Source organism: Sesamum indicum, linkage group LG12 (assembly GCF_000512975.1).
Source record: "Sesamum indicum cultivar Zhongzhi No. 13 linkage group LG12, S_indicum_v1.0, whole genome shotgun sequence".
Lineage (NCBI taxonomy): Eukaryota > Viridiplantae > Streptophyta > Magnoliopsida > Lamiales > Pedaliaceae > Sesamum > Sesamum indicum.
In genome coordinates this window covers 4695565-4710408 of record NC_026156.1, presented here as the reverse complement: position 1 = coordinate 4710408, position 14844 = coordinate 4695565, and the positions used below count along the sequence as shown (strand labels likewise).

The window sequence follows — 14844 nt, the reverse complement described above, 5'->3', positions numbered from 1 at the left end:
ACGAACGTCGATGACTCAAAAGAGTACGTATCTTTTTTAATCTATTTGTTTTTTTAAGTGTTGATACATATATAATTCTAGAGGAAAACGAAAGTTCGAGAATAAAAATGTGGAGATAGGCCACAAGCTATGACGCTATTTAAATGGCCGTTGTAAAAAATACAAAATAAAATAAAGATAAATCATGATTTTGAATGAGATGATATTCCAATTATGAATTTTTTCATTAATTTAATATATTTTTATGTATATATATTCTATTTTATTGTAAACAAGTATATCTTATTGCAATTTTAAATGTATAAAAATTCATTTTATTTGCATATATACTAAAAGAAATTATATCACTCGTTGATCGTAATATAAATATCTTAGAGTTTGATTTGATTAGACATATGCAATTGGAGAGAGCTTAACTAATTGATTGTGTGCTTACACATCATTTTAAAAATTTACTGAGTATAATTGATTGTGTGATTACAAATCATTTTAAAAATTTACTAATTATTAATTGAAATGTTGCTCACCAGGCCTTAGTAAGATGAGGAGTATATTACATATTGGGTAAATTATAACGGATTTTTTTAAATAATATATTATAAAATTAATAATCTATCTAATAAATATCCCATCATTACAGTCCAATATAGAATAGTATTTGTTAGACATAATTAATTTCAAGAAATATATAAAAAATTTTAAATAATAAAAAATATTTATAATTATAATAAATTTTAAAAGAGCTACTGTATTTTACCCTTACATACTTGTTGAGGAAAAACCAAACCCAACCCAATCATATTTAAGTGTTATTAGGGAATAGTTTTAAGCTGCATTTATGTTTTCTTTGGACGCAAATTATTATCTTTAAATATAGTAACACACTTAGGATATTTAATTTTTTTAACTTTATAATCATTATCTTAAAAACTATGTCTGATGAGACTGCTAACGCCTCTCATCAACTACCTTTGTCTCAAAAATTATATTTTTAGTTTCATATGTCAGGATTTTTTTTTTAATTTAATCTTATTTATTGTAATTTTCTCAAATTACATCTCATAAATTGAAATTTTTTAAAATTATAGTTCTCACATACATCTACACTCTAATAATTAACAAAGCTGTTAGCATTTTCCTACAGTTTTTTGTCAATTATTCCCCCCACCCCCACCCCCATGATCTCCGATGTGAACAGTCAGGGTTGCTGTGTGGTCTAAGACTTGCATGATTTCAACTGGGCTCATCAGATTTCTCTGAAGTCTATTCACATTCATAAATCGCGATTAGTGATACCATTGCACTAATTTTTTGTGAAGTCAAAAATGTCCTTCATGATAAAATAACTAACTTATTCAATATTTTAAAATTTACATTAATTGATAAAATATTATTTCTTTCTTTCTTTCTTTTTATTAATATAATATACTGTTTTATATTTTACTCTTACTTGTAATATATTAAAGCATATAAAATTATTTATTATGTGGACGTAAGAACAATGTGCCAAAACAACTAGTTTTAAAAAATAGGGAGATAATTTGATATAGAGGTACTTTATACATATCCCACGACAAAATTAATAATTATTTTTTACAATAAAAATCTGAAATAAGACCATGTTTTAACTACTGTGCATTGCATAGGATTACACATAGAGGTGAGCATTGCATTTGCATGCAGAGTTCAGTAATAGTGGTGATATTGAAAACCAGCGGGGCTTGATATGGAAGGGCAAATAGTTTTGATGTGAGGATGAGTATAAGATCCTTCCCACAAGCCTTGTGCTATCCATTTGTTTGCAGCCTCTGTACAGTGCAACCCATCCCAATTAACATACAATGAAGGATTCTCACAACAATTTGCTCTCGGTAGATTCCCGCATAGTGCCGACCCGTTGAAATTATAGGGCCCTCCTCCTCCACAACAAGCTCTTAGAATTGACTCCTTTGCAAATCCTGCATCATAAACACTTGACAAATTAAAACTTGATAGATTTTCCGTGTTCAAATAATGCTTGGGGATGGAATTTTTACCGAATTGGTGTGGGGAGAGATAAAAGCGCATCATAGCATTATAATTAGTCTGCGTAGATTATGGCGATATGAGGATGAAGGTGGCGTAGGCGGGACAATTCCTTCTGGAGCAGTTCATTGTGGTATATGGATAACTCATTCAACCAATTGAGACATCCTGTTGTGGGATGGTAGTCTTTTTCGGTACTGGACGTCTTGTAGTGTGTTAGAAGTGCCGGAAGGCAACCCATTGGGATGACCCCGGGAACCAACATTGTCGTGGCACCAAGCTTAATCAGTTCCTATGGATCAATTCATTGCTACGTAAATTGGTCTTTCTTTTTCAAAAAAAAAAGGAAGAAAGAAAAAAATCGAATCGAGGAATGATTGTGATGTGATGAGATTCTAACTTACGCACTTCAATCGTGGATCCAATGTAGTTAACAACTGCTGGCATGAATGATCGAATCGCTTTAGGATCTATATCTAGAAGCAATGGGTTGCCATAATCGTTGCCTCCAATCTCCCCCACCAAAATCAATGAGTTTTTCACAAATTTTCTACCATCTGTTCTCCAAAATCAAAGGAACGTATAAATACAAGTGAATTAAAATCCATAGTAAAAGTATGCCTATATTATTCTTATGCATATTTTTTAAAATTCTTGTCCAAGTAAAAATGCATCAAATTCAATGAATTAGTTGTATGACAAAAGTTATCGCAGTACACCAGAAAGAACGATTATTGGCAACAATCTTAATAATAATTATGGATTACATATCATGATAAATAATTTTTATTGACGACGATTAAATAAAATCGATGTAAAAATAAAGTTTTCATCAATACAAAGTTATCTGCCATGGCTTTTAGACATTTCAAATGTTTTAACTACCCTCGCGGACACCACAGCCAACAACCGTTGCTATGACTATTTTGTCTTTAACTATGATAGTTAACCATGGTTAAATATTGTAGTTTTTGTAGTGGTAAGTAATAATAATTCTTTTATATTATACATAAATTAAATAAGTAAAACCTCTTGATTGTTATGCTTGGACTAAATTAAAGTTTGTTAGATTTTGTAATATTGCTAAGTTGTGACTCTGGATCTGTTATCAATTATACACAGTGATATTTTTATATATAATTTTTGTTATTAATAATTATATTATTAAAATTATCATTAAAAATATAAAATCATTATTTGATTTATTATTAAAAGTATCTTTTGTTGTAATGCATGAGTGAGGGTAACAGGCTTACTAGGAATCACGGCTAGAAATTGGTTGAACCAATCAAATTGAGTTCCCAGAGTGACATTCGTGACCCGATTATGTATTCCCCTCTTGTCGAAAAACACAGTATCAAGCACTGTAGCTCCGGCTACCGCAAAATTCACTCCTTTACTGAACCTTCCGCCTTTCTCCGCCGCATTTTTACCGGCAATGTACGACTCCACCAACGGAAGCCCCAAAGCCTCAGCTAATAAAAATACGGGAAAAGGAAAGGGAAAGCTAATCGATCAGTACTCATTTCCATACATACATATATATATATATATAATCAATTAGAAATCAGTTGATTCATTAGCTAGTTCTAATTACCAATGAAATCAATGACGAGACGGCCATCGGAGGATCTCCCAGTTGGAAGGTGGAAGAAAGTTCGGCCGTAGGGCGGGCGAGCACAATACGGCGGCTTGTTTGGTGGGCTGAGGAGAAAGAAATTGCCGGTGTCGGCCAGCGAATCACCGAAGCTAATAATGGACTCGAAGCACTGGGAAGCGGATGCGGCGGTTGATGCGACTAAAATCGAGATTATTGCATATGCAACTGCCATTTTCTTTCTTGTTTGGAACAGAGCAAGGTTTATTAGAGAGACGAGTAAAGTGCGCTTCTCAATTGAATGCATTCAAATTCGATTTGATTGATCATTTTTTTTTTAAATTATACACTAATATCATAATATGTATATTGAACTTGACGTATAATTAATTCAAATTTCGATCAAATTCAATTTAGATTAGAATTTCGTATGGAATGACTACTAATTTGTGATAAGACGCGACACCCGAATGACGGATTATGGAAGCAAACGTATGTGTCTGAGCAACATGGAAGCAAATGGATGGATGTGTCTTGATTGATCATGCCAACGACTTGAACGGAAAAATCATAATCTCAATCAGTTTAAGACTTAATTTTTTCAGTAAAATAAGATCCTATTTCTCTAAAGTAGAAATCATTTTCCAACTATTTCATGCTAATCAAAGTAATAATATATAAATATATATATGATCATAGCCTAACACTGGACCATTAATTATTTTACCTATAATTCATATTCAAGTTAAATAATAATATTTTTTGTTATAAAATAAAGGGAAATTAATCTATTAATCACATTGAAGCTGCAAATTTATGGAAAACAATCCAATTACTATTGACTTTTTTAATCTAAATTAATGATTTAATTAGGCATGGAGATGTAATTGTGTGATTAAAAATAATTTTATCTCTATCAAGTATTAAGATCTTGATGTGCTCAAGTAAATTGACAAGGACCTGACGTATTTGCTGAGGAAACCCACCTACCGATGTATGTATATATTTTAAATTTATGTTATGCTTATCTAATTAAATAAATGAAAAGGAAGATAAATCAATCAAAATCGATAAAATAAATTAATTTTAAATTTGCATAAATAAAAGTTTATTGAAGTGGCAAGGGTGTCCAAGTTGGCCTTTTCTTTTTCCCATGTCATTTCATAAAATAAAAATATATATATATATATATATATATATGTCATATGGCCAAACCAGCATTCCGGCCAAAAAGGATCAAAATTGTCAATTTTTTTCAATTACAGAATTAAATTGTGAAAAATAAATCGTATAAAATTACCACCCCTTAATTTACAGGACGAAATTTGTAATTTTCCCTTGTCAGAAATACTAATATCTCTAACAATTCCATCGGTTAAAGACAATATTTTGGAACTAATGATTTTGCAGTATAGTGATTAAGGTTAAAGTTGAGGTTTTATAAACAAGTACGTTGTTATGAAGTATTTGTTTTATATTATGTGAGTTATTAAAATTCATTTATCATTGTTATGAAATATTTGTTTCATATTATGTGAGTTATTAAAATTCATAAACCATTGTTAGTAATATTAAAGCGTTATTCAATGTATCGATATAATTTATTATAATTTAGTTATTTACGGTTATAAGGGGAAAGAAAAGGATAATAGTTGGAGCTAGCTTATAAATAAGATAATCTTTATTTTGAGCTGGAAGCAGCCTTCTGCCTTCTGTTATGACAGGCCATCACATTTACAAAAAGATACTAAAAGTAGTATCAAATGTTCCTTAATTATTCTTAGAATAAAGTGAATTCCCGTTAATCATTCTGTCCTAACAGAACCACGAACTCACTATTGAGGATTGGGAGGTCGACTATTGGCAGCAGATACGCGGGATCCCCATTCCAGCAGTTCTTTGCTAGTATCGTCCTTGTGAACCAACACTTCGATGAAACACAATGATTCGCTCTGTGCGCCGGTGGCCGTTGCTATTGCTTCCACCAATTCCTCTTCTGTTTTCACCTGATGTCCAGCAACCAATATGTCAGAAACTAGGGAAGCACAAAACAAAAGTTGCAATTCTTCAACTTTCTTTCCTAAATTGAAACATGAGCTTCTAAAAGTTTGGTATTGATGTGATGTTACTAGGACATATTCGGTCGTGTATGCTAACCTTGGCAGTCCAGCATTTGCCTTCTCCATTGTGGATAGCGTTCACAAGGCCAGTGTAGTCCCAATTCTTGATCACATTGTACGGTCCGTCATGAATCTCTACTTCAATTGTGTATCCTCCATTGTTGATGAGGAAAATAATGGTCCTCTGTCCACATCTTATCATGGTAGAAATATCTTGAGCCGTAACCTAGGTGAAGAAGTGCAGTTTATTAGGTTACTTATACAAACGGATTGAATTTTCTATCTCAAATTCTATTATACCTTTTATTCCAATTAACATATGCATGCTGCGTGTATGAAGATTACTTCATTTAAGGAGATATTTTATGCACGTGGCATTGCTCAAGGCAAGAACATTCATTCTCTGATTACTATAATCACTTCAATCAAAGAGCTTCTTGTATGAATGTAACAAATGATCACCTGGAAACTTCCATCACCAATGCAAGCAATGACACGTTTATCCTTTGCAGCCTGAGCGTAGCCAAGAGTTGCACCAACAGACCACCCAATAGATCCATACTGCATCTGGAATTCATACCTTTATAAAGACAACAAAATTAACAACTTAGCAAACTCGACATGGATTTTGAGATCACTCGGTTTCTCTACAGGACGATCAAAACAAGCACAATAACACTCAAATCTATATCTGTAAGGACCAAGCAAAAAATTGTCCAGAGAAGCTCTTAGGCAAGGACTTACCCGCAATTTTCAGGAAGGCTAAGCTTCTGACAATTGAACCATGAATCTCCAGTCTCTGCAATCACCGCAGTGTTGCCACTCAACATTTCCTGAATTGAAGAGGATATTGTTAACAAAAATGCTCCCATCTAGGTCATGCGATCAAGTTATATATCAATGCAATTTCAAGAAAAGAACGATCATGGTGCTTTAAAATTGGGGACATTACAAGAATACTTCAGATCCTTTTATTTACCTGAATGTGCTTGAAAAGAATGTTGACCCGGAGTGGCTCCTCCTTCTCACGCTTCAAAGCAATGCCAGGAGGAACATATATCCTGCGATAATTTTCCATAGCCGTACTGTTCCTCTTCAGCTTTTTGGTCAATGCAGTCAGAAAGTCTGTCATGAAAACCCAACCAAAGGAAGGGCCGTTGCCTATTGTCACACGGTTTGGCTGCACAACAATTGATTTCTCCTTTTTTATCAACAAAGAGTATCCAACAGAGCTGTAGTCATTAAAAATAGGGCCAACAAACATATACGCATCAGCGGATTCTACTATCTCCCCGCAGAAGCTGGTGCTCACTGCACCCCAATATGTCCCAATAAAGTGTGGATGGTGCTCCGGGACGAGGCCCTTGCCCGATGGCATTACAGCTATTGGATAGCCACAAGCATCTGCAAGATCAACAAAAGCCTGTTGGGCTCTGGATACCCTTAGCTTGGGACCTCCTATGATGACTGGTTTAACAGCTTTGTTCAGAAACTCAGCAGCTGCTTCAACTGCTGCTTCCAGACCAAGTTCATTGCTCACCCTTCAAGAGTTTCACCAATACAAGATTCAGGACAAGATGTCTTGTAAAATAGTACACATGATCCAATGTGTTGCTATAGTACTATGATTCAGGGGAACAACATAATGTAAATATCCTCCTTGACTAATAGGAAAACTGAGAGAAATCTTAAGACTCACTTTGGTGCAAGGAAAAATGGGACAGGTTCTCTTGCAAAAGTTGGGTGAGGAATTCCAGGCAAATTGCAGCTTATGCTTATATACACTGGCTTACTTTCTTTCAAAGCAGTCGAAATCGCTGTATCGATCAATTCATGGGCATCGTCCAAGTTATTAACAACTGCCTGTTGTGTTACCACACAGAGGATACCGATATTAGTTTTACAAAACATAACCAATTTCCCTTCGCTACTCAACATGCTACAATTAAAAGCTAATTCAACTTAGTCAATACCAATTCAGGAAGGGGGAAAAAAAACTTAATTTTTACCTGAGTACAAGTGATCGTCTGGAAACACCGTAGCTCCTGAGTGAAATCCGGCAGGCCAATAGTATGATGCAAAATTCGATTAGTCCCGTAATCGTTAGAGTTGGGCCCACCAACAATACAGATTACCGGCAAGTTCTCACTGTAGGCCCCGGCGATGGCGTTCAGTACGCTGAGCCCGCCAACAGTGAATGTCACCACACAGGCGCCCACTCCCTTGGCTCGAGCGTAGCCGTCGGCCGCGTACCCCGCGTTCAACTCGTTGCAGCAGCCCACCAAATTCAGTCCCGGCTCTTCTATGAGGTGGTCGAGTAAAGTTAAGTTGAAATCACCAGGAACGGAGAACACGTCCCTCACACCTATCTGAACCAGCCGGCGAGCCAAGTGGCGGCCCAACGTCCCACTTGATGAGATGGCGGGCACTGGAACCAGACTAGCGGCGGCGCCGATCCTATTACTTGCTTCCATGTCTTGTTGTCTTTCAGAAGGAAAACTCTTTGAGTATGTCTTGGATCTGTTTCAAGAAAAGCAGTTTGTTTGGGAAAAGGTGGTTGTGATCTGGTGGTGTTTTTATAGCAAGTACGGGTCCTTTCTGCTCCTCGATGAAATTGAACACTATGGGCAATACTGCTAAAAGAAGACACAATTAAACTTCTAATGGTATTTGATCTTGATTTCCACAGCGGTGCCGCTATTGTTTGTAGCAGACACCCCAAGATTATTTACTAAAATAATTGTTGGTTTGTCGTTTGATTGATTTGTCTTTTTACGAGTCGAGTGAACTACACCATATAAGATGCTATAAATCAAGAGCTAAGGGGAAAAATAAACACGGAGAAAAAAGGGGCAAGAAGTAGCATCTTGGAAACCGGAGGCACTCTTCCTTGTATTGGTCAGTGGTTTCTTGGTTTGATTAATGTAATAAGTGGTTTGATAATCAAGTGGGCAAACACTTGTCCTTGTTTTCTTTCCGTTGCCAATGACCGACTTTGATGCTTTTGCAATATAATGCATTGTCACTTCAAAAATTTTACTCAATAAAATGTAAAATACACGTTGAATGTGGATACATGACATGGGCAGTCCAACTTACCTCTTTTCTCGTTTTTATTTTTAATTTTATTTTCTTCATTCTCTCTTTCATTTCGATTTTATTTGTGGACTATGTTACTAAAAATTCTTGAAATGGTCATCGCAGTTTTGTTTTCATTGCGTACATAAAATTTGATAGTTTATTTACTATTAAAATAACATAATTATGTATATTTTTGAATCATGTGTTTTGATTTTTTTTTTAATCCACGCACGCACCAACTCACACACGCTGTCAATAGATTTTAAATCCAATATCTCTACAATAAAATGTCAAGCCTCAAACTATTGGAATATCCCCTAAGAGACAAATCATGTTTTGATTAAGAAGTTAGATATAAAATATGCTTATTTTTATAATTTATTTTAATATTAAGTTTCGATCTTTCCTTTATTATATTATATACTTTGGTATTTGTCATATTGCATGCTTTAAGTTAATGAGAATGTATATAAAATAAAATATATATATATATATTATGTATAATAATATCATTGTTGTATCATATCATAATTTTTTAAAAAATTTATGTCGTATCATTTTGGTGTCACTGTATCCAAACATCATAAGTTTTGGATTATTGTATAAGTAATATTGGTAGTCAAATTTAAGGGAGAGAGTTCTAAAACCAACAACAGCACTCCTATATTTGATTAATAAATGGTAGTCTATTAATGGATGTGTTGTTATTCAATATTTTCAAGCACGATCGGCAGAATAAGTGACAAGCATTAGACATTGGTCCGAATTGGAATAGTCTTAGTTTCACATTACGTATGCAAGAATGGATTTGATTGCAGACACTGGAATATGAGGCTAATATACATAGCAATATTTGTTACCCTCAACATACATACATTCTGTGCATTTTATCCTGACATTGTTGTAATTGAGCAAACTTTACAAAATGGATCCCTTTACACAAACGTACATGTATATATATATAATTATGTAATATCTCTATAATAATGTAATTGACAAAAAAAAAAAAAAGAAATTCTATATAACATTATTCTTTTCCTTAATACATTTTTCACTCTTTAAGAGTGAAAATAAAAAGTGACTGTCCAATTAGAACCAGCCCATCTAGCTCTAATGGACCAATTCCCTTACCTGGGCTACACAACTCAGCTCCCTTCTGGGAATGGATTAGCCAAGCACAGCTAACTTAGTTGACCCAATGTCCGAACACTTGAAAACCACCGCTTGGGCTACAAGCTCACACAATTGAGGTCGGCTTGCATATCCAGTTCTATTATACGTCTTCGAACGTGGTTTTATCTCGATGTGGAATATGGTATAGTTCCACCCACTCCTCGTAGCCAAGATTAGAACTGTTGAGCCAAATATATTGAGATGATAAAAGAAAAGCAGCGAAACAACACAGCGGCTATTAAAATTTAGTTTTTCTTATTGTTGATTAATTTTTGTAATTATTTTATTGTCGTTTTATGTGAGACAACTAAAGAGAAACAAAGTGAGAAATTTTAGACCTACAAATTAATGCGAATTCGACTAATTTAAGTTGAATTATTTTGAGCGGATAATTAAATAGTTTCCATTGAATTGTCTGACAACTTATATGTTTATTGAACCAAATAAAAGTTTCTTGTTAAACTTAAGTAACGGAAGTCAACCATGGCACCCCCCCCGCGAGACGTAGGACGTTGATTTGGTTACACAAAGGATCCTTATCACGGCCAATGAAGATGTTTATTCTTATCGCTGAGAGAAAGATACCAGTGAAATTGTCAACTCTCAGGGGAAAAACAGAATAGGGAAAAAAAAAAAAAACTAAGCACACATGAATTTTGAAAATTCGATGTGTTGTAGATGAAACTGGAAGATACATCAGGCTCTCCGAATAGGAGGTTTGCCTTATGGTCTGAACATGATCAGATACAGCTGCTAATTAAAAAAGAGACTATATAAATAGTTTTTGGTAAAAAAAATAGAAGATCCAAGGGGGATTACCGAGGGTAGAAGCTAAGGGAACAATACTTGTAAAACTTGACAACGAAAAAATTAGAGTTCTAACAAGGAATCTGCTCAGTGAACCACTTCATAACAGAAAACGGAGCCTTGATCAGTGCCAACGCCAATTCTACTATCACCGTCACGCACAAGCAACACGGACACAAGCAACTCAGCAAAATCCTGCATTCACAAACCCACAAAAACTTTTAATTAATTTTCAAGAAACATTGCACTCTTGATCAGTTTCATGAGTTTGATCCAGTTAGCTTATTTTCTTGGAGGGTTCTTGGACACATATTTTATAGAAAGAAACAAGAAAGTACTAAGTGTTATCTTGAGAGAGAGAGAGAGACCCGACGATCCAGATGACAACGCCAACGAGGGAGAGGAGAAGGGAGACAAAGGCGAAGGGGAGACCCAAGAGAAACCCCAAAGGCCTGCATTCACAATCTTCCCCACAAGAGCAGCACATATCTCCAATTACTGTCTCCTTTTCTAACTCTTCTTCTTCTGTTTCTTGAAATTTTCAAGGATCTCTTGAGAGTTTTGTTTTATAGTAATAATCAAAGCACGACAATCTTGAATCCAATCAACTCCCGACGGATAACACGAAACTTCTAAGTTATTTATGCAGTGGGGTCGAGTCGAGTCATAATATATGAGAAGCCGCGGTGTCCAAAAGGGTCAAGCTGCCGCCTGGCACTTGTCTATATTCAAGGCCAAATAACAACCGGTTACTCCCAGCAATTGGAAATCCTGGTCGTTTGTTCAGCGAACACACCTACGCCAGGTCATGAACTCTACACAATCAGCTTTGACCCGAAAAGCTATTAAGAAAACGAAGCAGCAGCCAACGTCTTTCTAGCTAGTTTTCCTATTCTTCTTTAAGCATAAAATTATATTGATGCCCGTATAATATTAATATGGAGGTATTAAATTAAAGGAAAAAGAAATTCAACACCTTCACAATCTTTCATCAATTTTCTTACAGACTCCAAAGATAATATTAGTTCCATATTTTCCGATAAGAGTAAATTCAACAATCTCAAATGGTGAATCAAGGACGGAAAACACATGGAAACATACAAAAGATTACTCATCAAAATTCGGCTCAAGCCATCATTCAGCATTGAAAATTGATCCCGCGTCGTCTTTGCTGATCAGCTGATGGCTGATGCAATGCATTTATATTGGAGCATTTAATTTCCATTGTAAAATTGATGTGTCTTATGTCATCCATGTTGCCCCTATCCCTTTTTTTTATCGTCTACACGTTAAATTGATGGAACACTTAAACTAACATTAATAGTGGAGGAAAACCAAGGACATAACATTAACACTTGATGCAAGGGAGGTGGAGCAGTAGATTATACTGTGTCAGATTTGCTTTAACTCTCTTCCTAATCCATACACAACATGTAGCATATATAAGGAATTGCAAACAGCGGCCCAGTATACAGTTTCAGCAGCAACATGATCAATTAGTTGTCTTATTTCATAACGGAAAGTCTCTTAAGACTGTGGAGAGCACCCAGATCGTGTCCCTTCAGAGAATAATTGAGAAATATTTCGCGTTCATGTAATATTTTTTTCTATGCTGACCCAAACTATCTCTAAAAGTAGTCATTCACAACACAGTGGCACTTAAATGGATAAAGTTGGGACTAACCTTAATCACAGATCTAGTTTCAAGGTATAATGTCATGGAAAAACCATGGCTTTGTGCAAACTGTGTAAAATTATAACTCCAGGAAAGTTCTTGTAAGAAAGGAGAAAAACTTGTAACTGACAAATGTTAGTGGAATAAATAGATTTTATATAATTGTGGCCTATAAATTATGTTGGATGATCATACTTGGAACTGCTACCATTTAATCACAATGACTGCCCAGCGTGGAAAGCTTCCAAACCAGCATCGGTCCCAACCCAAGTGAACCCTGTGCCTTTAGATATTCCTCTCACCTTCATTAACTCCCTCAATTGACTCACACTATCCCATCTTCCAGCCTCAGCTAACGTATTGGATAATGCAACATATGCCCCAGGCCTGCTCTCGTTGCTGATTTTAAAGAGCTCATCTGCAGCTATTTTAGCAAGCTCCACATCCCCATGCAGTCTACAAGAACTGAGTAAAGCTGCCCAAACATCAGAATTAGGCTTTTCAGGCATTTGCATTACAAATTCAAGTGCCTGATTCAGGCTTCCCGCACGTCCTAAGAGATCAACCATACAAGCATAATGCTCCATTCTTGGCTTCATTGAATAGTCTCTATCCATGCTCTCAAAGATCTCCCTTCCTTTAGCAACTAACCCTGCATGGGCACAAGCAGACAGTGCACCAAGAAATGTAACATAATTTGGCACAGGGTAGCATTCACTTATCATTCTATCGAAAAGTGCAAGTGATTCTTCTGGCCTTCCATTCTTGCCATATCCATCAATCATGGAAGTCCATGAAAAGACATTCCTCGTGGGCATGTAGTCAAAAATGCATCTAGCGTCCTCAGTTCGCCCACATTTGGAGTACATATCTATCAGAGCACTACCCATCTTTATGTCTGTGAAAAACTCAGTTTTCATCAATTGCCCTTGAATCTGTTGACCAATTTCAAATGCTGACAACAGAGAACAAGCCCCAACTATGCTTGCAAACGTTGATATAGTAGGCCTAAAATTTAGACGTTGCATATCAATATAAATTTCGATTGCCTTGTTAGCCATTTTAACTGACTTACTGCATCCTTCAATCATCGCATTGTAAACCACCACGTCTTTCTCCACAGTTTTCTCAAACACATCCTCAGCATCCTCAAAACGACCTTGGTTCATGTACCCCGTGATCATCGATGTGGAACAAATCACATTCTGCTCCAACATCAAATCAAACACTCTCCTTGCATACTCAACCCTCCCACTCTTCACGTACGAGTCAACTAAGGCAGTATAAAGCACGTCATCCCCCTCAACATCAGATTTAACTATCTGGGCATGAACCTCCCCACCTATAGAAGGTGAACACAACCCTCCATTTCCGCTAGTCGAACCCTTCAAAATCATCGAATACGTGTACCCATCAGGCTTTTCATTAGACCAACACAGTTCTCTCACCAAATCAAAAGATTTTTCAACAAACCCATGTTTTATATAGCCCGAGATCATGTAATTATAGGCCGACAAAGTTGGTCGAGGCAATTCATCAAACACTTGGCGCGCGTACGATAAACAAGAAGACTTGATATAAAGGATTAGGAGTTTGATGGAGATATTGACGTTGGGATTGAACCCAGTTTTGAGAACGTGGGAATGGATCTTTTGGCCGTGCGAGGGATGATCTGAGTTTATATAATTTTGTAAAGCTGATGCCAAAGAAGACGCTGTTGGAGAGTAAACCCCCTTTGATGGGGAAATTGTACTGAGTTGCACTATAGCTCTGGCATTAGTATTACTCAACCTGCCATGTATCATTGTGCTTCCATTTGGACATCAAAAAATGTTCAATTTCAAGCGGAGTCTCAAGATTTGAAGTGGAGAATCACAGTTGAACACTTTTCTGTTTTCTCCGCTCACTTACGTTTGACTTCATGCCCGTTGGGGGCCTAAGCCTATTTATTTATTCAATTACATTTATACTACTACAAATAACTAAGAATAAAAATAAAATGAAATACTACTACAAATTACATTCACAGTTCTTATGATTAAATCAAAATACATAAATACTTCATATTTTTTATAAAATTACAAAAAAATTCTATTCAAGAGCAAAATTTACATAAATATTTCTTAAAAAATATTAACTAACAACTTCAGGGGTCTAGTTGTAATTTTACAAAAAGATAAAGAGTGTTTGTATAATTTAGTCTAACCTTTATACAGTTAGATACAAAATTATCTATATTTGAAATAAGAGTTAAAGTTTTAGCCCCTTATCGCCGTGGGCGAAAAATCATCCTCTTTTTTCAAGGATTTCGTAATTGGACGTTGAACCCATTTCATATGATGGGAATTGCCGGTGTATATGGGGTT

The 14844-nt window shown here is 35.6% G+C and overlaps 4 protein-coding genes across 4 annotated transcripts; all 4 read right to left on the bottom strand.

Moving 5' to 3' along the window:
- On the bottom strand, window positions 1532-3978 carry LOC105175620 (GDSL esterase/lipase At2g27360-like). Its single transcript, XM_011098118.2, is given in 6 exon segments — window positions 1532-1958; window positions 2037-2082; window positions 2084-2317; window positions 2434-2582; window positions 3282-3500; window positions 3623-3978. Coding segments are annotated over 6 exon segments (1227 nt in total). The 5' UTR covers window positions 3930-3978; the 3' UTR covers window positions 1532-1686.
- LOC105175619 (pyruvate decarboxylase 1) lies at window positions 5282-8216 on the bottom strand. Its single transcript, XM_011098116.2, has 7 exons — window positions 7752-8216; window positions 7442-7605; window positions 6722-7283; window positions 6487-6575; window positions 6205-6322; window positions 5780-5968; window positions 5282-5628 (listed from the first exon to the last, which is right to left on the bottom strand). Exons 1-7 carry the CDS (start codon window positions 8214-8216, stop codon window positions 5458-5460), a joined length of 1758 nt encoding a protein of 585 aa, XP_011096418.1. The 3' UTR covers window positions 5282-5457.
- LOC105175618 lies at window positions 10533-11405 on the bottom strand. The gene is made up of 2 exons (XM_011098115.2): window positions 11172-11405; window positions 10533-10998 (listed from the first exon to the last, which is right to left on the bottom strand). The coding sequence occupies exons 1-2, from the start codon at window positions 11288-11290 to the stop codon at window positions 10875-10877; spliced, it is 243 nt and encodes an 80-aa protein (XP_011096417.1). The 5' UTR covers window positions 11291-11405; the 3' UTR covers window positions 10533-10874.
- Window positions 12420-14400, bottom strand: LOC105175617 (pentatricopeptide repeat-containing protein At1g28690, mitochondrial). Its single transcript, XM_011098114.2, has one exon. The coding sequence runs from the start codon at window positions 14281-14283 to the stop codon at window positions 12694-12696; it is 1590 nt and encodes a 529-aa protein (XP_011096416.1). The 5' UTR covers window positions 14284-14400; the 3' UTR covers window positions 12420-12693.

What these genes read in the sequence shown, in the direction of transcription:
- LOC105175619 (XM_011098116.2), bottom strand. Translation starts at nt 8,216, where the DNA reads ATGGAAGCAAGTAATAGGATCGGCGCCGCCGCTAGTCTGGTTCCAGTG. An exon ending in CCATTTTTCCTTGCACCAAA is followed by an intron (nt 7,284 to 7,441) that starts GTGAGTCTTAAG and finishes AAACTCTTGAAG; the next exon opens with GGTGAGCAATGAACTTGGTC. An exon ending in AGCCTTCCTGAAAATTGCGG is followed by an intron (nt 6,323 to 6,486) that starts GTAAGTCCTTGC and finishes GTCTTTATAAAG; the next exon opens with GTATGAATTCCAGATGCAGT.
- LOC105175618 (XM_011098115.2), bottom strand. Translation starts at nt 11,290, where the DNA reads ATGTGCTGCTCTTGTGGGGAAGATTGTGAATGCAGGCCTTTGGGGTTT. An exon ending in GTTGTCATCTGGATCGTCGG is followed by an intron (nt 10,999 to 11,171) that starts GTCTCTCTCTCT and finishes TTGTGAATGCAG; the next exon opens with GATTTTGCTGAGTTGCTTGT.
- LOC105175617 (XM_011098114.2), bottom strand. Translation starts at nt 14,283, where the DNA reads ATGATACATGGCAGGTTGAGTAATACTAATGCCAGAGCTATAGTGCAA.